Source organism: Ambystoma mexicanum, chromosome 2q (genome assembly GCF_040938575.1).
Source record: "Ambystoma mexicanum isolate Mex_15411 chromosome 2q, UKY_AmexF1_1, whole genome shotgun sequence".
NCBI lineage: Eukaryota > Metazoa > Chordata > Amphibia > Caudata > Ambystomatidae > Ambystoma > Ambystoma mexicanum.
In genome coordinates, this window is record NC_090924.1 from 192,656,935 (window position 1) to 192,677,389 (window position 20,455).

Sequence of the window (20,455 nt, forward strand, 5' to 3'; positions counted from 1 at the left end):
TATGCAGTGATGGTGTGATGTCTTTCAAGCGCAATGTTATGAGAGTGATTGGATAGTTCATCGCAGAGAGCATGTGTGTTAGGGCGGGAGGGGTTAGGCAACTAGGGGAATTGAAATCCCCAAGGCTTTTGTGGTGTTCCCTGCATGGATTGTTGAAATTGGAGATTCTGTTTCCAAAGTGTTTTTTTGGCTTTTTTGATTGCTGACAGGTATTCCCTGCTCAGTCTTGCAATGACAGTTTTGTTTTGTGGAGTAGAGTTGGACCTCTAAGTTCGCTCTTGGCGATGCTTGAGGGTTTTGAGAGCTTTGAGGGAAGGGGTGTAATGCCTTGGGTGCTGGCTTGATCGTGAGGGTAGATGGGTTGGTGTGAGGGGTGTCGTAGCTTTGGAAAGCCAATGGTCCAAGAGGTCAATGGTGGGGTGTCCTGCCTTGTGAGAGAGAGATCAGGAAGTGTGGGTAGTAGGGAATTGTCCAGGTCTGGTTTCATGATTTTATTCCAGAGAGAGGGTGGTGGGAGTAGTTGAGATGTTTGCTGGAAGTGGTGGGGTGCGGGAGTGGTGTGGAAGCGAAAAAAGTATAGCATGGTGATCAGTCTAGATGAGTGGGTGAGGTGGGGGTGGTGAGACTAGGTCTGATGTGCACAACAGTGCGTTGAGGGTGTGCCTTGCAATCTGGGAAATCAGTTGTTTTAAGTCGAGAGCTTATAGATGTCGGTGAGGGAGTGGGTCATGGGGCTGGCTTGAACATCAAGTCAAATGTTGAAATATCCTAGCAAAGTGAGTGAGGGGTGCTGCATCAGCATGGTTGAGAGGGAGTCGCAGTGGGAGTCAGTGAAATTCTGGTCATAGCCGGTTGACCTATATAGGAGAAGGTGGGAGAAGGAAGGACTGAGGTGGAACTTTCGGAGAATGGATTCGCATTCAGTGCTGCAAGGTACATTCTTGGTGGATATTACTGAGAGGTGTTGTTTGTGGAGGATGGCTAGACCCCTCGCTCTACTGGGCCGTTATGTTCGAGCAGGGAGTACCCGGGTGGGAAGGCGTTGTGTGCGATGGGATTGAAGTAATCAGTGAGCGAGGTTTCAGTGATGAATAGGATGTCTAGGTTTTCAGTGGTTATAAGGTCAAAGATGTGTTCCTTTTTGGTGACCGATCTGGTGTTAATGAGTACGCAAGATAGTTTGCGAGAATTCTGGTGTACGGCGGGATTCGGACGTAGCATGGGGAGTGGGGGCAGGGAGGGTGTGGGAGTGCAAGGTGGGAAGTTCAGAAGGAGGGAGGATGAGAGGGATGTTGGTCTGGGATGGGGGTTTGGGAGGGGAGATGAAGAGGGCCTGGACAGGGGTGGGGGTAGGGGAGGAAGGCTGGGAAGAATAGGTAGGAGGTGCATGGAGTGCACTATGGAGGAGAAGGGGAGAGCAATATGTCGGTGTTAGTCTATGATGAGCACGGCCAGTGCAATTTGTGGGGTGCTTGAGGGGCATGCATCAAGCACCTCCCTCCTTCTGAACTTCATACCTTGAACTCACACACTACTCCCGAATCCCACTGTAAACCAGAATTCTCTCAAACTATCTTGCGTACTCATTTATGCCAGATGGGTCACCAAAAATAAACAAGCACAGGAGTGTGTGAGAGAATAGGAGGGTTTGTTGTCGGGGGTGTTGGCCAGGGTGGCTCGTGCTGCGCTGAAGGACGTCAAGCGTGAGTTTGGTGTCTGAGGGGGAGGCTTTGAGGGCAGAGAGGGGCCAGCCAAGAGTCTGCGTAATTCCTAAAACACTGTACAGAACTGTTGCATTTCCGCTATCCAATTAGAAACCTTTGATCTTTGTTGTGTGATATTTAAAACGGCTTCACTTGCATTTTTATCCTCCAAACAGGGATGGAAATGTTTTTTTTTTTTCCGCGAGCATTTCAAGGAGACCGGCACTTTAACTGCCTGTCTTGGTGAATTGAGCTCCCAGCAACCATTTGGTTGCTGGGAGCCTGTCATGCATTTATTTCTGGAGTGCCATCCTGACACCAACATATGCAAGGGGGCTATACGGTGCCCTGCACATTTCAGCAATGAGCACAAAAGAAAACATGCATTGGCAATGCCAATAGTTTGGCCGTTTACCAAAGTTATTTGCATTTATAGGTTTCAAGTGCCTTTATGTAATATACATACTGCTAAAGTTCAAATAAATGACAGTACATTGATTCCACTGCCTCTTGCCCACTTCTGTAAATAAAGCACTGCTCAAAGCATCTCAGGCTGAAAAGTGGCTACACTTCTATGATGCTATGGAATAGTGGGATCACGTTTTAAAGTGCTCATTAACTAAAACAGAATGAATGATGATGTCCTTGCTCCTTTCTAACACACTTTTAACATTCTCCCAACCAGTCATGTCTTGGGGAGAGCTTTATATGCATGTTCACCAAGTCTTGCGACCTTGTCATATCCTGAGTGATCCATGTCTGGTCAATCCAACCACCATCTCTCCTGTTCTCGTGCAACCTCAAACAATGGTTACCATTCAATGCAGTGTATTTTTGATTTGTTACCTGCTCTGGACATTGGCTCACCTCAACAGCCTATGCATGACGGCTGATTCCCGATGCACTACACCTCTGTGTCAGTGAGGTCAATGCAATACTACGACGACATTAAGCATAAACGGCGAAGCACTCCTGAACCCCATTTAGCTTGTACTTCCAACCAACCAACGTTCAAGGGAAATTATGTTTTTGGACACTTACAATAATGTTTTATGAGGTTACAAGTGTTGGGGACGCGTTTACAAGTTCTTAGGTGTTGACACCATTTTACATATGCGTTCACGTGCCTCCGGTGGGGTCACATGTCCTGTTTTCTGCTTCTTCTGGATGTTCTATAGGAATGCTGCTCTAAAACAAAAATTGAGACTAGAGGGAACATTTAGCGACCCATTTAGGCAAACCCTCTGCAGGTTACTAACCTTACTTAAACAACAATGCTACTGAGTCGAGTCGTTTCAGAAGAGTAAAGGCCACGCCTTACATAAAACTAATTCTCATTTCATTCAATAATCCTGAAAGATACCAATTTAATAATGTATAAAAATATCATTTTTTATTTAATAAATGTTCTCTAAAATAGAACAAACAGTAAAGTCATTGCACCAATACAACACGAAAAAATGTATAAAGTGCTTTGTGCTATACAGTACATAATGGTTAATTACACAACACTATACATTCATTCTAAAAAATCTATTTTACCCTTTCATGCAATCATACTCCATTCCCCCAACATGTTTCATCCCTTTCTATATTGCTAAAAAATCTAGTACAGGAATTTCTTGCGGGGTTTGTTGTCGCCTGCTTTCTTTGTGTACAATCTCTGGATTTTTTTAGGTAATCCAAACAGTCACACAATATCTTCAACTCAATAGATCCAGGTATAGTCATTCCTGACAGGTCCAACCTTCTCTTCTGATTCAGTCTTGTTTCAACCATGGAAACTCCTTCTCCAAATGTCAGGGGTGCTTTCTGGTACCTGGATGCGGTACGGAGTCTCATGTCTGTACCCGGTATCAGGTCAGGGATCGAGTTGTTGCTTGTGTTAAAACTGGCTATCTTGTTTGGTCGTGGTGTTCACCAAATCCGTGCGTTCGTCCTTTGATACTATGCACATGGTTGCATATGGTTCCAGATTTCTTAACTGGTCCTTGCTCCTTTTTTTCCAGAGTCTATGTTTGACGCGATTGTCGAACTCTCTGGCTTCCTTTACATGCTGTACAAATTGTTTACTTGTATTCAAGCTTTCTGAAGTAAGTGATTCCGTGACATAATTATGTTTTGATTACAAATACTCATACTGTGCTCCCAGGATCTGACCATGTTGGACTTCAATGTGTAGGATGACAGACCTACATGACCGCACGCCTCTGCATGTGTTTCTTTTACATGTAGAATGAAATACGCGCACTGCTCTCTCGCACACACACGTTTACTGCTGCAAAAGTGTGCAGCTAGAAATACTCCAAGTTATTAAATAGACTTCCTCGCCCGCCCCCACCCCCCGCTTTTCCATGTGCTGAACGCTGCAAGCTCAATGTGCTTACCCAGTATCAGTGTCACTTGAATGCCAGGCATGAAAAAAAAGGCCCTTTAAATTGTGCTATTACCTAACAAGAGGGTCAGCTGCTCTTCTCGCAACCGCATACCCCCACCGTCAATTCCTCTCCTCTCCAATAAACCAGCTAGCCTCCCTGGTCCCTTCCCACCACCCCTTGCTCTGCATTCCAGGAACTGCATATTTTAAAAGCTATTAAACACAGCTCCAAAGATAGCTCCCCGGAGTGCTTAGGAAGGGAGTTACAAAGACAGCTCACGCCAGGATGTTTCTATGCTTATATTAAACGCTTCTGGTCTCAGTGTGGAGACTTAGCACACATCAAATAATATGCCCTGGGCAGACAGAACTTTGGCAAAATTGGGAAAACACACTATCTGCAATGGCAACACAATTTAACTTCCTTGAGCCAGGAATGCAGTTTATTATGTACTGTGCAAACGAAACACCATGTTATATGACCATGGTACACCTTTGGTATACCTTTGGTATTGTTGTTTAATCTCAGGAGGGACGAAAAAACGAACTGTGCTGTTAACTATTTCAAACAAGTGCCATCGTCGTCCATGATATGGAATGAAGTAACTGGCTTGCCTGCTATGCGCGAGGAGCTTGGGCAAAAGAATCGGGTCTGCGTTTCCTGATGCACGACAAAAGTGAAGTAAAGGGTCTCGCGTGTTGCTAAGACCCTGTCGCTTGATACGTATGCAAGATGGCGCCTACACACTCTGGTGTGATGCCACACGTAGTGCGATGTTCTGATTTGTATGGGATGATAAAAAAAAATGTGTCGGCAAATTACATTACACATAGTGATTTAAATGATTGGGTGACTGCGGGTAACACAGGTTTTTTCGTGAATCGATTACCTACAAATACCCTTGAAATAAATTCTATTGCGGAAGTTGTATACTTGAAGCCCCAAGTGAATCTAGTGGACAGGGTAAAATTACTGAAGGATAAACATCTCATTGATTAGAAAAATGGTATGGTAGTACACCACAAGTCTGAGCAGTGGGTACTGCCAGCCGTAGGCTATAAAGTGAGAAAATAATGGTTTCAACAATTACAGAACACTTGTGTTGCTTGTTAGGTTGCACAATAATCTGTGAGAGCAGATGTTAAACAAGAAAACATATTATGTTATGTTGCTTCATCATTTTTCAGAAAAATCAAAACAAATCAAAAAAAGCTTGCAAAATGCAAATTACTTTAGCTATTTAAAAAAAAGATTATGCTCACGTGATTCAGTGTATAATTGTATTTGCAAGATGCATGGTATCTTTCCCATTCAAAGATGGCTGCTAGTTTCGGCTAGTTTCCGGGAGCTTACTTAGAGACAGTCAACTAAGATGGCTGCCTCCATGGAGAGCTCAGAGCTCAAAGAGTTCTAAAATGGACAGGAGTAGGTGGGATTAGCCATAGAGATTAGCATTGCTAGAGGCAGGGAATGAGAGGAATTCAAAAACCAAACACCAAATACACAGTGTATCCCTCCTCAAATGTCATGTCCATTGAAAAGCATTGCAGACCCTCATTCAAAGCCCATATTTGAAGCTCTTATGTTAAAGCTCTTATTTTAATGACAATAGCTTTGGCTTAAAGGTAGCGATTTCAGCACCACCTAATAACCAAACCTAAAAAGTGCCACCTCTGCGCTTTTTTCATTGCACTCATTTTTGAGAATCTGGCTCTATCTCCCTTGTTCCCAGTCCCTCCCTAGAATCACAGTACTCTGCAGGAGATATATAACATATGAAATCGAGAGCTCCCAGTGAGCATGGAGATTTGTAAAAACTTCCATATTACCTGTGCAGATAAATTGAGGGCCATTGGAAAGGTGCGTAGAGGCAGTCTAAGAATGTTGAGTAGTAGAATGGCAACAAAGGCTTTCTGGGCATTAAGCACATTCGCCTGATCCACGGCCAGATGCACTGCAAACATAATGAGCGTAACCTGTAAACACGAGCAGGAAAGAGAACACATTAGAAAGTTGTGTATTCAGCTTTGGTGTGTATTATTGAAAGTGGCTTGCCTTAAATAGCAATGGTTAAAGAGCACATTTGTCTGGTGAAAGATATAGCAAAGAGGTAAGAAAGTTATTTCAAAATAAATAGACGCTTTTTGTCAAATGTATAGGCTTTTGTTATTAGGTGGCGCTAGCCACTTATAAAGCGAAGCTACTGACATCAGAATAGCAGAAATAGGGGAGCTAGAATGTTAGGAGGTATACATAGCATTCAGATTTTGTTGGCTTATTTGTCTTCCCTTTCAACACCCATGGCCATGCTATGATCTATGTGACTTCCCTCCCCAACCCGGCCCCTCTCAGCGAAAACAACGCTTATTGCACTCTTCTACAGTGTTGTCATAGTACATATGATTGACACTAGGGAACCAGGAAAATGAAATATGACCTTACATGGAGTCAGTGATTGACTCCCCCATGTAAGATCCCTACACATCATAGCCCCTACCTGTAAGCCGGCACCTGCGGGGGAAGTCCAATCATTTGTTAATTTTGTTTTATTTTACGTTTAGACTATTTTCTTCATTTTGATTAGCTGGGTAGCGTGGGCCTTTTTTTCATAACTGATTTGTTTTTAGCACTAGCACGTCCGAAGACTATGTTGATTGAGATACAGTAAGCTGTGAGCTGATTCAATTTCTACCACATAGACGCAGACACAAACTGCTCACACACACGCACTGACCCCCACTCACATTGATAGCCCTGACACGCACACTGCACCCACATTTCACACTCCCCTCCCACATGCACAATGTAACCACACACATTGCATGCACACATTTCCACACACCCACTGCCTAAACACACATGCACCCAGTGGCCACTAAAACAAACACTTCTGATTCAGCACACTATCCCCTAAACACACACACTGCCACAAAAACACTAACCATAGACCCTGCCCGACAAATCATGTCCTCCCTGCCCTCACAGACATTATCCGCATATACATTAGCCCCACCAAAGCACACTGTACCCCGCCCCCCACACACACTAACTCTTTCTGTAAACACACAAAACCCTCCAAACAAAAACAAAGGAAAGCACTAAAAACATGGATATTGGATTTCCTGACCTAAAAAGCCAAACCATTTTCTAAGAGTAGTGTGCAGCTTCATTACAAACAGAAAGACCACAAAGTACTGAGTCCCGCTCCGGATTCCAGGTTCAGGCTGACCAAATGAATTGGCCTACCAGTGAGGGAGGGACCTAACATCGTTATCCACCGCAAAATGGATTTCAGTCTGAACATAAAATAATCAATGCAACAATGGTGCAATGACTAGGCACTTCTTTACACTAACCCTACTAAAACTATCCATATTCCTGTAGACACCACACACCGACCAAATATGACACCCACGCTAACATCAAAGAGAAAAACTCCACACCACCTACAATAACTCAAACAATTGAAACGCAATCAATCCACCCTACAACACAAGCACATATGACCTTGCAAATGGACACACGCGCACAAATGCCCGCCAACGCATGCCAACTAGAAGCAAACCAGCAAACAGTGATCTGTTTTTCCGAACTGAAACTACCAACAAATCAGTAAAGAACTCCCACTACCAAACAAATCCCTTCCATTTTTCTTTTCAGATGGGTCTGAACGACTGGAAACCATGATGGGTGTATGGTATAAATCACATTAACATAACATGACATACCCCTGACCCCACTCACAGCCCCACACTGCCCCACCAAAAACACTACCCCAATATACACTATCCACACCTCAATTGACACAAACAGCTTCCTCCACACATCCACTGCCCCACACACACACTGCCCTGTTACACACTGACACCACTCACATTGACTGCCCCCACATGCACACACACACACTGCCTACTAACACAACCAATGCTGATTCAACACACTGACCCTCTGAAAAAACAAACTGCACCACATATAATGACCCCACACACTGCCCCACTAAACATATCCTCCCACCCTTCAAGCACATTGCCCCCATGTACACTGCCCCACAATGCACACAGTACCCACAAACACACAAAGTAACCACGCATGGACACTCTGCTCACACACACAGACCTCCACACACTGCCCCGACACACTCCCCACTCACACACACTAGCAATGGAAAACAATAAAAACATGGCTCTGATTTCCTGACCTAAAACGCTAAACCATGGTCTAAGCGAAGTGTGCAGTTTCCATACAAACAGAAAGATATCGAAGTACTGGATCCCGCTCAGGATTCCAAGATCAAGCAGACTAAACAGATTGGTCTACTAGGGAAAGAGAGACCTAACATTGTCATCCACTGCACAATGGATTTCAGTCTAAACACTGAACAATTGATGCAACAATGGCACATGGACCAGCATATTCTTCCCACTTACTTAACTAAAATGCTCCATACTCTTACAGACACACCACACACCAGCCAAATACAACAACCACATATGGCTACCACAAACACCCACAAGAACACTAAAGAGCAAAACTCCAAACCTCTGCCAGTAACTTAGACATCGTAACATGATCAATGCAAAGTACAGCACAGGCACATAAGACCTTGCATATGGACTCAAGCGCCTGAACGATCAACAGCAGACCACCTAAAAGCAAACCCACCACACACAAACTGAAACTACTAACAGCAAAGCACTATTGCGTTCCTTCCACTCACAAACCCATCCATTCCCTTTTTATTTTTACATCTGCCTAAGTGCCTTGTGATCAGGAAAATGGCAGGGGTGCAAGGTATAAATCACATTAACATAACATAACTCTGCCTTCCAACACAGCCACACACTGCCCTGCCAAAAACACTGCCCAACATACATTGCCCCATGCAGACTTCATATCACACATGCACGCACACATTGCCCACACGTAGGCTCCCCCTACATACTAACTCTGTCCCCCATACACACTTCCTCTTCAAATCTGCAGACAATGCACCATGCGCACACTGCCCCACACTGTATACTGCTGCTAGGGTGGATTTCCAAAATCAACTCCGGGGATGCATTTTGGGAAGCCAGCCTACAACCGACCAGGTGTTATGCTCACATGGTCTCTGCGGAGGCGTTGGGGCACAGTTGCAGCCCTCCGTGAACTTGTATCACCCCCTTCAGGCCTCTCCCTCAGTAGAAAAGCTGTGAGCGGTGGTACGTGGTGATGCTGCTCGTGCATGGAGATAAGAGTGTGTGAGTGCGCCAGTCTGTGATTGTTGTACCTCTCGAATCCTTTACCCCACAGTATGGTTTCTGTGAGCATACGCTGGCCATAAAGCTCACCTGTGAATTATGGAAGATAAGCTCTCCGTCCTGCTACTTCTGGCAGTGGCGCATCGAAAGGGATCTAGTTCCTTCACTGATCCCTGATAAGGATTAGTCCAGTCCAGCTGCGACTATGCTTCTCCTTATGATTGGTAAGTCTTTCTTGAGCTCTTGTGATGCTGTTTGTTCTGTTTAATGTCTTTATATGTTGCTCCTATTTATGCCCGCAATAATGTCTCTCTTCTGTTTTCTTCCCTTAGATGGAAATGCGGTCTCTATGCAGCTGTGAGACGCGAGATGCGGCCGGATGGAAGATGGATGCTACCGCAATGTTCGACAGCAGGTAAGTGATGGTTTAAGGAAAAGCGCGAAGCATGGCGAAGCTCAACCTTAAACGGACTGTTTTTTCTATGTCTACCTTGTCTTCTGTTTTTCCTTGCAGGCGCTGCTGTCGACGATGGAGCATGTCGTGCTGTGGTGCCAAGATGAAGATTTCGGCGTTCCGGAAAGTGTAAAGATGAATACTTGGTTCGCCGAAGAGATGTACAGGTAAGAACTGCTTCCCCCAGTTGGTAAGTATGCTGGCAGGAAGCAGGATGTCCAGGAAGCAGGATCTTCAAAGGTAAGTCTGACCTCAGGCGACGGTGAGTGTTACGCTGCTTGCAAGTGCAGAATAACGCAAATCGTCTGTCTTGAGGATCGGTGCAGCTTATATAGCTGAGATTGTGGGCACGCCCATTAGGGAAGGCTTAACAGCCACACCTGCCACTCTTAGAGAGTGAGCACGTGCAAAGGCAATCCATTAGCAGCCACACCCAAGAATACACTTGGGGCTGCTTAATGGATGGAATGTTCAAGGTTAATGCATCCTGCTTAATGGATGGAATGTTCAAGGTTAATGCACCTGAAGTGCTATGTCCATAATAAAAGCTTTTTGGTGTTAAATGGATGTTCTTGTTTACTTTTGTTCATGAGCCTGGCGCCAAAGGCGCCAGGACAGTGTCCACCCAGGTCTCCTGTGCATGGGACCCCTGCACGCCTGTGCCCCTGACTTCATGACCATGACAGCACTCCCCCTCAAGGCCCCTCTGAAGGGTGGTTCTCCTGCCGGTCCTGGTTTGGTGGGATTATTGCGATGGAACTGTCTGAATAAACGCGAAGCATGGACGTGTTCACTGGGTTCCCAAGTTCGGTGTTGAGGTCCGTAACCTTTCCAGTCAATTAGGTAATACAATTTTGATTGAACCACCTTGGAGTCCAGGATGGATTTGACTTCATATTCTGGTTCTCCATCTATTACTTCGGGCTCTGCGGAGAACTAAGCTGTGTATTGGATTTCATTGGTTTGAGGAGCGAGACATGAAATACGGGGTGAATTTTCATGTGAGATGGTAACTCCAATTTCATGGCGACAGGATTATGGACTTTATAGTATAGGGGCCGAGATATCTTGGGCGGAAAGCTCTTAGCCCCTTCAGGGGAATATATTTGGATGCTAAACACACCTTTTCTCCAATCTGGTAGGCGGGAGCTTCCTTCCGATGTCGATCAGCAAACAGTTTTTGTCTTTCCTTAGCCTTGGTCAGATGCTCTGTCGCCTCCTTACGAACCTGAGTGATGGTTTTATGCAAGTTTTTTATGGCTGGCATTTCCAGGGTATCGGGTGGATCAAATACTGATGTCCTCGGATGTCTTCCGTGCACAGAGTAGAATGGAGTTTGCTCTGTGCTTGTGTGAACTGAATTGTTGTATGCATACTCAGCTATCCAGAGTATATTTTTCCAAGAATCCTCAGACTGTTGCAACATACACCTGAGATATTGCTCTAAAGTTTGGTTGGTTCGTTCAGTTTGCCCATCAGTTTGAGGGTGATGTCTTGTGGACAACCAGAGATCGATTTTGGCAATCGTACAACACTTTCTACAAAAGGCAGAAACAAATTGAGTTCCGCAATCAGATACTAATATTGATGGAAATCCATGCAATCGAACAATTTGCTCTAGGAACACAGAAGCGAGAGTTGACACAGTTGGGAGTCCCTTCAGAGGGATGAAATGGGCCATTTTGGAGAATAAATCCACAACGACTAATGTTGTATCCATTGCAGGATGGAAGATCTGTGATGAAGTCCATCGACAGGGTATGCCAAGGTGCTGGCGGTACTGTTAGGGGATGTAGTAAGCCAGCAGGGTTCTGTTTCTGAGACTTGTGTTGTGCACAGACACCGCAGGTTTCAATAAATTGGGCGATGTCTTTTCACCAGGTTGGCCACCAGTAGTTTTGTTTTACCTTAGCCTCAGTTTTGGCTATTCCTGGGTGTCCTTCCACTAATGAATCGTGGTAATTTGTGATGATTCGCTTTTGCAGTTCTTGGTCTTGGATATATAATCGTCCTTGGAAATATGGTAGATTGTCTTTGATGGTGTACTGGTCACCTTTTAACAGCCATTCCTGTTGTCTTGATTGATCAATCGGGGATTGCAAACTAGTTCTTTGGTCATCCACACACATGGTGGCAGATATTCTGGTTTGAATCGTTTCCTCAGGATTGACACCAGGAAAGGCACTGAAATCTAGCTAATCCTAATCAAGGCAGATCGCAGAACGGCAACGCTTAGACTCTACAGCAGCGCTACAATGAGTCCACACCGAGCAATACAATAATTCCAGTGAGACAGGTAATTACAAACATTTTAATGATTTATTGGGCCTTTAATATACATAATAAGCAATGAAACCCTCAAGCAAATATTGTCCTACATTACTGTACATTGTCGTACATGTACTATAAAATACATACAAACAGTCACCCTTAGAAGAAGATAGAAAAGCATACGGTTCAAAACCAGTGCAAAACAGGTAAGAAGTGAGATGCATAAAATACAGTAGGAACACTTTAGAGCAACACTAAAACAATTCCCTAGCACTTTACATCTATCCGTGAGATGGTTTGGGGCCTTGTGCCCTAAAGTCATCAGTTCAAAAGTGATACTTTTCAGGAAGATTTACTATGTGATTCACCAATGCAAGTGGTTAATACTCAAAGTTCAAAAAAGATAAGGAAAGTTCAGGTAAGAAACTGACTTAATCTCACTCCTCTAGAACAGGGCTAGGAGGGGATCCTTGACCAGATCAGAACCTATCCTGAAGTCAAGACAGAGAGAGATAGGGACAGGATTGTATGCAAATGCAACCCTATTGAGGGTAGGGGGAAAAGGAGAGGTATGTTAATTTACCCAGTGACTCCGATTTCTCCAGAGACCACTGCTGATGTTCTGGATTGTATTGGACACACGTTAATGTGATGCTTTATCTAGTCAGAGAAGGCCCAGGTTTCGCAGGTGCATAGTGTGATGAATCAGTAATGATTCCTCCCAGAAACTTGGCCTGGGACATTTCTCATGTGGCCAGGAAAAGGCAGATACTTCCTGACCCTGACCCTGGGGGTGGTGTACTGTGGGAGGATACCATGGGGTGGGGGACCAGGCCAGAAAGACTGGGAAAAGCCCCTGTTTAACTTTTCCCTTAAAGCCCACTTCTGATGGCTGTTTGCAAAACAGCAGTACTTAAAAGAACTGACTTTGTAATGGACGAGGAAGAGGGCTGAAGAGGCATGTTGTAGTAGCAGTCAGGGAATTAGGCATAACATCCCACACCTGAAGGAACCTGGGAGGCATAAAAGGCCCCCTCAGGCACAGGCAATAGAAAGGAGAGGAGGGAGCTGGAACTGTGACTGAAGTGCGTGCTGTAGCAGTAGAAGCAGAAAGAAGAAGGAATAGAGCTGGAAAACCAAGAAGAAGTGTGAGAACCAGAGGGACAAGGAACATGGATACAGCAGTTTGTACCTGCTTGTTCTGAGTGGGTCCTGTTGCCCTAAACTTGGAAGTGCAGAGGTTGAGCAGCGGACGACATACAGAGAGGCTGTCTTTCCCCATGTGAGCCTGATTGCTGTGGTTGCAGGGAAGGAAACGTGTCGGAGACCGAAGCAAGGAGCTGTGGGGGAGTCTCAGGAGCGAGAGGGGCTCATTGATCGAGTGGCTGGACCAGAGACGCCTGGGCAGAGGAAGGGTGTGGTTCCCTGTGAATCCAGAAGCAGTAGATGCTGTGCCCGAAGTCATGGAAGTCGAGCAACCCACAGGACAAGGACCACAGAAGCCGGTGAGTCAAACCTGGTATTCGGATTCCTTGCGCGTGCACTACTGGCAACAGTATCCAGTCTTGTCTTCACTCGTGTAGAAGCTGAATGGAGCTGAAGTTTTTCGATGCATTCAATAACAAGGGAACAATGAAAGTAGCACTCGCGTGTGAATGCAAAGGTTTATTTTACTCGCATAGAAGCTGAATGCTACTGAAACACCATTGTTAAACACTTATAGCCCTTAAACTTATGAAGGAGTGGTCGCATGTATCTAATTTTGTTTCCCAAATGAAGAGTGAACTTAACTGGTCGCGTGTCTCTTGTTAAGCAGAAAGCACATTGTGGAACACCATTGTTGAACACTTAAGTCTCTGGAGGATAGCTCAGCGGCAATGTGCTTGCCTTGGAAGCAAGACGACACGGAGCAACACAGGTTCGATCCCCGGGTCTGTGCTTAGAAACCTCTGGGTATTATCATATCATTAAAGTCTTTAAACGTCATGACGACATGGTCGCATGTACCTAATTTTGTTTTCAAAGTAAAGAGCGAACATTACATCTTTATTGAAACACACAATCATTGTTCCTAAAATAGTCTTTAATTTTATCCCAGCAGTCGCAGAGAGTGCGAGCATTGCCCAAGCCAAGAGTAATCGTCTATTGAGAGTGAAACAGCCTTTCTCAAAGCCAGAAACTGTTCTAATAATTACTGTGAGCCCAATAGAAGATCCGACTTGCCTAAGATACAAGTGTGCAAGCATTACCTGAAGTCAAGAGAGTGGCACCAAGGCTTCTGGGTCATTGTGTGGCTGACATTGGCAAAGAGGTGAAGGCAAACGTTGGGAAGGGAAACCTTGCTGCTGAAGTTGACATGGCTGTAGAAAGACCTGAGAGGCAATGAGGCTGGCCCTTTTGAAGAGATGTTCACAGGAAGACTGCCCTGTCTAGTGTAAGGTGTTGCAGTGCCTTACAGTGAATCCTGTCTTAACCTGTCTTTGCAATATAAAGTGCTGAAGCTGTGGTGGTATATTTGGGTTGTCAGTGGATGCCAGAATTCAGTTATCCCAATGAAGTGGAATGCTATGGGAACAAGGAGAGTGTCCGCATGGTAAACTGTGGTAGAAGCAGAGTTGTTTAAGTAGAAGCAGCAGAACTGAGAAGTCATCCTGACAAGCATACTGATTGTGAATTCTAACTTGAACAGATGACTGATTACTGTTAACCAAGACTTTTGTTCCATCAACATCCTAGAAGTTGTATGCTTTTTGTACTGTGTCAAGTCTTCTTGAATAACTGGAAGTGGTAAAAGGGCATTGTGGTTGAGAAAAACAGTGATACTATTCTGAGAAAGTGGAAAGCCTTTAATTCATCAGAAGACAAACTTGTGTTATTGTTGGAACTGTGGCTGACAGATCTGGGGCATGGCCAGCAGCCATGCGGTGAGCAGCAGACTTCCTGTGCTCCTGCCGGATCTGTCATTGATATGCCTGTAAAACTGCATCAGTATACACTTTGCTGAAAGATTCCCGAACTGGAACATGTCTGGAGCAGGAGGTGCCCACAAGTGTTGGGCGTGAGGGCTGAGGTGGCCAGGTAAACAGTTTGAAGTGAGCCTCTGGGATCCACCAGTATGGTGGCTGTCATCTGACGGAGCGTGAGTGAGGTCCTGGAGCATGGCGCCAAGCTGCACTGGGAACAGCGGGGGACCACAGTGGTGACCCGGAGAAGTGCTGCGGGAGAGCCAGGGAAGCCCAGAAGGCATTGGAAGACAGCACGTGAATAAGCAGCTGCCGCCGAGCGGGACAACGACCCCATGAGCTGCAGAGAACCCATAGTGCCAAAGGATGATCAACGGGGGGCGAGACGGGCTGCTTCTGGGGCAGCGTGAAGACCGGCGCACCAGAGGCACATCGACCGGAGGTGTTGGGGGCGGCGGTCTGCCCTGGAGGGTCTCCTCTATACGAGGACGGCTCTGCATTGCAGCCTGAAGTGGGCTGCTGTGGGTGGCGGCGTGGGTGGCCCCGGCCACCCCCTTGGCCCTCACGCTGCTGAAGACTACCTGCACAGAGCGCAGACGACCCGGTGCACAGCAGGGGAGAGCAGAGGAAAGACAGGGAGAGGCCCCATTTGGACATATTGATATTGACAGGGAGGCCCCTGTTGCCTCTTAGTTCCCGCCTACCAGACAGGCCCTACAGCCAACCAACTTGCAACAAGGAGGGTGCCTGAGCAGGCAGCCAGCAGTGTGGGAGCTGCCAGTGCCGAGGCAAGTGCTGGAGAGGCACAGGAAAAGCAGCAACGGCAGGATTGCAGCACTAAGAAGCCCCAAGAAGCACAAAGGGACCCTGTGTCTGGAGGCCGGAGACAAGGAGGACAGCTCGGACGCCTAAGCACAATTGTAAAGACAGAGGAAGGAGGCTTTGCCTATCCTGCCCTAGGTCACAAGAGGAGAGTGGCGCTGGGCGCCCAGTGTTCCGGTCGGCCGTGATGCAGAGGAGCGGCCACTGGAGCTGTGGAACCCTCAGGTGGGTGCAAGACGAGAGAGAACTGGGGCTACAGTGCATATAGAAGAGCGGAGGTGGGGAAGTGCGAGACTTGGTGCCCAGGAGACCATTTGGCACTCAGTAGCCTGCGATAACCTGTGACACCTAAAAGAACTTTGCTGGGTAAGCATACCGGGAGCCCTGGATGGGAACTGAGTGTCAGAGGACCTCACAGGTCAAGCCCGGACTGGCAAGCATATTAACCATTTTGCAGGGGTGGTAGGCAAACCATAATGGAGGTCTTTGTGTGTAAAGGGGAGGGGGCAGCGAGACCCCTAAAGAAGGCAGGACCACGCAGATAGAGGAAAAGGCAGAGGAAAAACACAGTTTGAAAGCTATTGCAACGCTCCAAACCACCATGGAGATGGGGATAGATGAGATTAGAATTGATGTTGGGCTGGTACGGCTGGACGTCAGGGCGTTGGTGGAGACAATACAGTTGGTGGAGGCACAAGCGGACGAAAATAAGCAGAATATAGCGGGAGCACTGTCGGAGGTGCAGGAGCTAAAACTGAAGGTGGCTCCGCTCGAGAGCACAGCTGAGGACGCTGAGGGACGAGCACCATGGAATAACATACGGATAGTAGGACGGGCAGAGGGGTCAGAGGGAAAGGACCCCATGACATATGTGGACAACATGCTGCTGCAGCAAGTTGGGTGGAGCTTCACGGTGGAATGCGGCCATAGGTCCTGGGCCAGAAGACCCCCGCCGAGGGCACCTCCGAGACTCCTGATCGGGAAGCTTCTGAACTATAGACAGAGAAACAATTCTGGCGTTCTCTAGACAAGGTTGAATCATTGAGTGAGGGTCCGCTAAAATAACAGTGTACCCAGACTATACTTTGAAGGTGCAGAGTCAGAGGGCAGCTTTTGGCCCTCCAAAAGAAAGACTGCAGCAGACAGGTTTGAAATACATGCTGCTATACCCTGGAAAGCTAACAGTACTCCACAATGGCACTTCACACTTCTTTGAGAGCACAGAAAGAGTGCATGCATGGATGGATACGATAGGGGTGGCCCCTCTCCTGAGGAGGCCAGAGGCAGCCCTCTGAAGAGCCGTGATGGAGCAGGTGCACTTGGCCAAAAGGGAATACGCATTGGGGTGACATGAGATGTGAATAAGGCGGGAGGTAGCGCACCTCACTAGGAGGGTGAAAGGCTGACTTAAGGACCGCGGCACGAGCGGACAACTGGCATTTCATACCCCCTCTAGAGACCTTCTTATTTCATTTTTTGGGGCGCTGGCAGTCAGAGGCATCCTGCTGGTGCACGCAAAGCCGGTTGGTGCGGAGAAGTACCAGTAAACCGCTAGAAGGGGCTGAGCCTGAACAAGCCAGGAGCTATTGGGTATTTGTTGGGGGTTTGGCAAAAGTTTACTTTAGGGTGGAATAGGGTGGAATTGCATGTTTAATAGTCCTATGACCAGCCCAGCGGTGCAGCTGGGTGGAGTACATAGATGTGGAGGTGCACCTTGGATGATGCCTGAAGGGGGATTGGGCAGTGAAATGAAGGCAACCTCAGAGCGGGACAGGGGCCGACTGACAGCTTTGATTAGCTGCGGGGGTACAGAGGAGGGAAGAGTGGGACACCCGGGAAGGGAAGGCACAACACAACTGGGTTGAGTGACATTGAGGCCATATCCTGGAACGTCAGGGGGCTCAATAGCTTTATCAAGCAGACCAGGGTGCACACATACCTGATAATCAAAGGATTGAATGTGGCCTTCCTACAGGAGATGCACCTTACCGCTGCCAAACTGACCATGATTACTAAGAAGTGTGAGGGGGGGGACAAGTACATGGATCGCTGTATTTGGCATATGCCAGGTGCACCCTCGTATGGGTGGCACCCTCGGTACCTTTTAAGCCCTTGGAGTGTAAGAGTGACAACGGGGGCAGGATGACTATGGTATAGGGTTCCTGGAACATAGAGATATCTGCATAATAAACATGTACACCCCCAATCATGATGCCACCACCTTTTTAGCTCACTGGAACCCCGACTGGTACCATACAGAGGAGCCTTGTGGCTGTGGGGAGGAAATTTTAATCGTACCCTGGATTTGGTGCTATATAGGTCAGACAATAGGTACAGGAAGACGGTGCCATCGGCTAGAGCGCTGGGGACCTTACTTCAGGAGTTGGGACTGTGCGACGTCTAGAGGCAGCTGCATGGGGTTCGGCTAGGCTACTCTTATTATTCAAGTGTGCATGGGGTGCACACGCTCATCGATTATGTGCTCACGGACACTGAAACTTTAGACACATTTGTTGCAGCTGAATATAGGGCAAGAGTCCTCTCAGACCATGCACCACCGATTGTGACGTGGCAGAGAGCTGCTAGTAAACTCCCAATCCCAACTTGGAGATTGAGAGCCAATGCACTACTCGACGAACAGTTTAGGGTGCATATGGGTGAACAAATAGAGGCATTCTTTACACATAACGCAGGGAGTGTGGATAGCGCAGGAACTCTGAATATTTTTAAAGGTGGTGATGAGGGGGGAGGCAATAGGCAAAATGGGAGGGTACGGAGGGAACTGCTACGCACCATATCTAGACCAGAGGTTCAGATGGAGGAATTAGAGAGTGGGGTCGGACAACCCGCGGGCTGCGAGAAGAAGCTTACTGAGTTACTGTAACGCTCACCTGATTCTCGCAGAGGCGCCGGTCTTGACTGGGCGACTACCGTATCTTCAAAGGTGATGTGTAGCACCCGGTTGGCTCTTTGGGCTGGACCTCTGTGCACTGTATGCCTGACGTGTAGAGTAAGATGTCTGCAGATAGAAAATATGGGGTTAATGAACTGGGGTTATTGGGGTGTCCCTATCTCTTTCCTCTTCTCCTCTCCTGTAGACCCCCAAAGGTTAACGCTCTCACCTTAGGTAAGTGAATGCCGAGCTCTCCATCTGCCTCGGGGCAGGGTGCTGTAACCAGTTTCTTCACTGGATAAGTGTCACGGCTCGCTCCCTTCGCTCCCGTTCCCGCCACTTGGGGGCATGTTTTGGGGCTTCTTCCCTACTGGACATTTCCTCCGAACCTTATGCTACAGTGTCCTGATGAATTGGGAGCGCTAAAACCTTATTTCCCTAATTACTTCCCTTCCGGATCCATTCCAGGTTTTTGGCAGCCAGCATGCTACTGCTACTATAATCAAATGACTATGCTTCCCAGAATGCCTGGCTCACTGCCTCACCTCCTCCCTTGCAGGACAAGGCTGGGTGGAGGATAGGCAACACCTGTGGCTGCAGGTGCAGCAGGCGACACGCCTGAGGGGTGTGCTCGTTAAGCAGCTTTAAAAGCCTCAGTCTGCTTCAGTCCAGCGCTGGTCATTGTTGCAGCGTTCCTGTCGTGACTGGTCCCTTGTTCCTGGTTCCTAGTTTTTGTGCCCAGTTCTAGTTAGTGTTTCTTGTTCCTTGTCCTGGAATTCGTATTTGTATGCCTAATTGATTTCTGCCTTTTGGAAATCCCTTTCTCCCTTTCTCTGTCTGCAGGCAGCCTTTCTCTGAGCTTTCCTTTTGCTGTAGCCCAATTGCCTGTGTTCACTGTTTCCTAGAAATTGCCCTTTGCTACTGAAAGACTTGTTGCATTAATCTTTCCTTTACAGGTTTAGTTTCCTGCCTTTTCACCTTGGATGGGTGGGAAAGTTTCCCTTTTTGAAATCGTTTTTCACTGCTCCTGATCCTTGCCTTCTATTGGGATCCATGCCATGTTTTCCTTTACACTTTTACATTTATTTCCTATTTTATTATTAGGTATGGGAAGCTGTTGTAACTAGCCCCTGTGTGATTATCTTTTGTTTTCCACACTGTACTATTCCTTCTTGCCTCTTGACTTGGGTTTAGGTATTTAGTCATCCTCACTCTTTGCCTTTACTGCCTTCTGGGTTCTTGTTTGATTTACAGGGTTGTGGGTTAGTACTGACTTCTGAGTGGTCTTTCCGGTCCTCGTGAATACGGACATCCAAGTGGTCTTTCCGGTCTTCGTGAGTACTGGCATTCATGTGGTCATTCCGGTCCTTGTGAGTACTGTTTCCAAATTCCTTATCCAGTACCGTCTAGAGTGTCAGCTTACAGATTCTGTCCCTGCTTGCCCTCTACGTGGGCTTAGCGCTGTCAGTATCTGTAATAGCATAGTGGGTAAGGAGTTTGCCGACTTTCCTTTCAGTCATAAGGAGGTTCTAAGTGCTTACCCTACATTCCTTTTCTTAAAGTGGTATACACGAGTCTTGGGTATTGAATGCACGTTGTTATATTCAAGGTTGTTTACTGTGTATTTTGTGCACATTTCCCCTGCCATATCCATCGCCTTCTTCCTTTCCTGACAGAATGACCAGCCGTTGTTCCCGTTTGAACATGGCCAGATTACGAAGGAAAGGCAGC

At 46.8% G+C, this 20,455-nt stretch overlaps 1 protein-coding gene across 2 annotated transcripts in view; it reads right to left on the minus strand.

The window, feature by feature from the left end:
* LOC138569274 (multidrug resistance-associated protein 1-like) overlaps positions 1 to 20,455 on the minus strand; it is a 1,459,677-nt gene that overhangs the window by 773,035 nt on the left and 666,187 nt on the right. For both annotated transcript variants that reach the window (XM_069647112.1, XM_069647111.1), the window contains exon 13: positions 5,911 to 6,057. In XM_069647112.1, the coding sequence (XP_069503213.1) occupies positions 5,911 to 6,057 (147 nt within the window). The remainder of the gene's footprint in view (positions 1 to 5,910; positions 6,058 to 20,455) is intronic.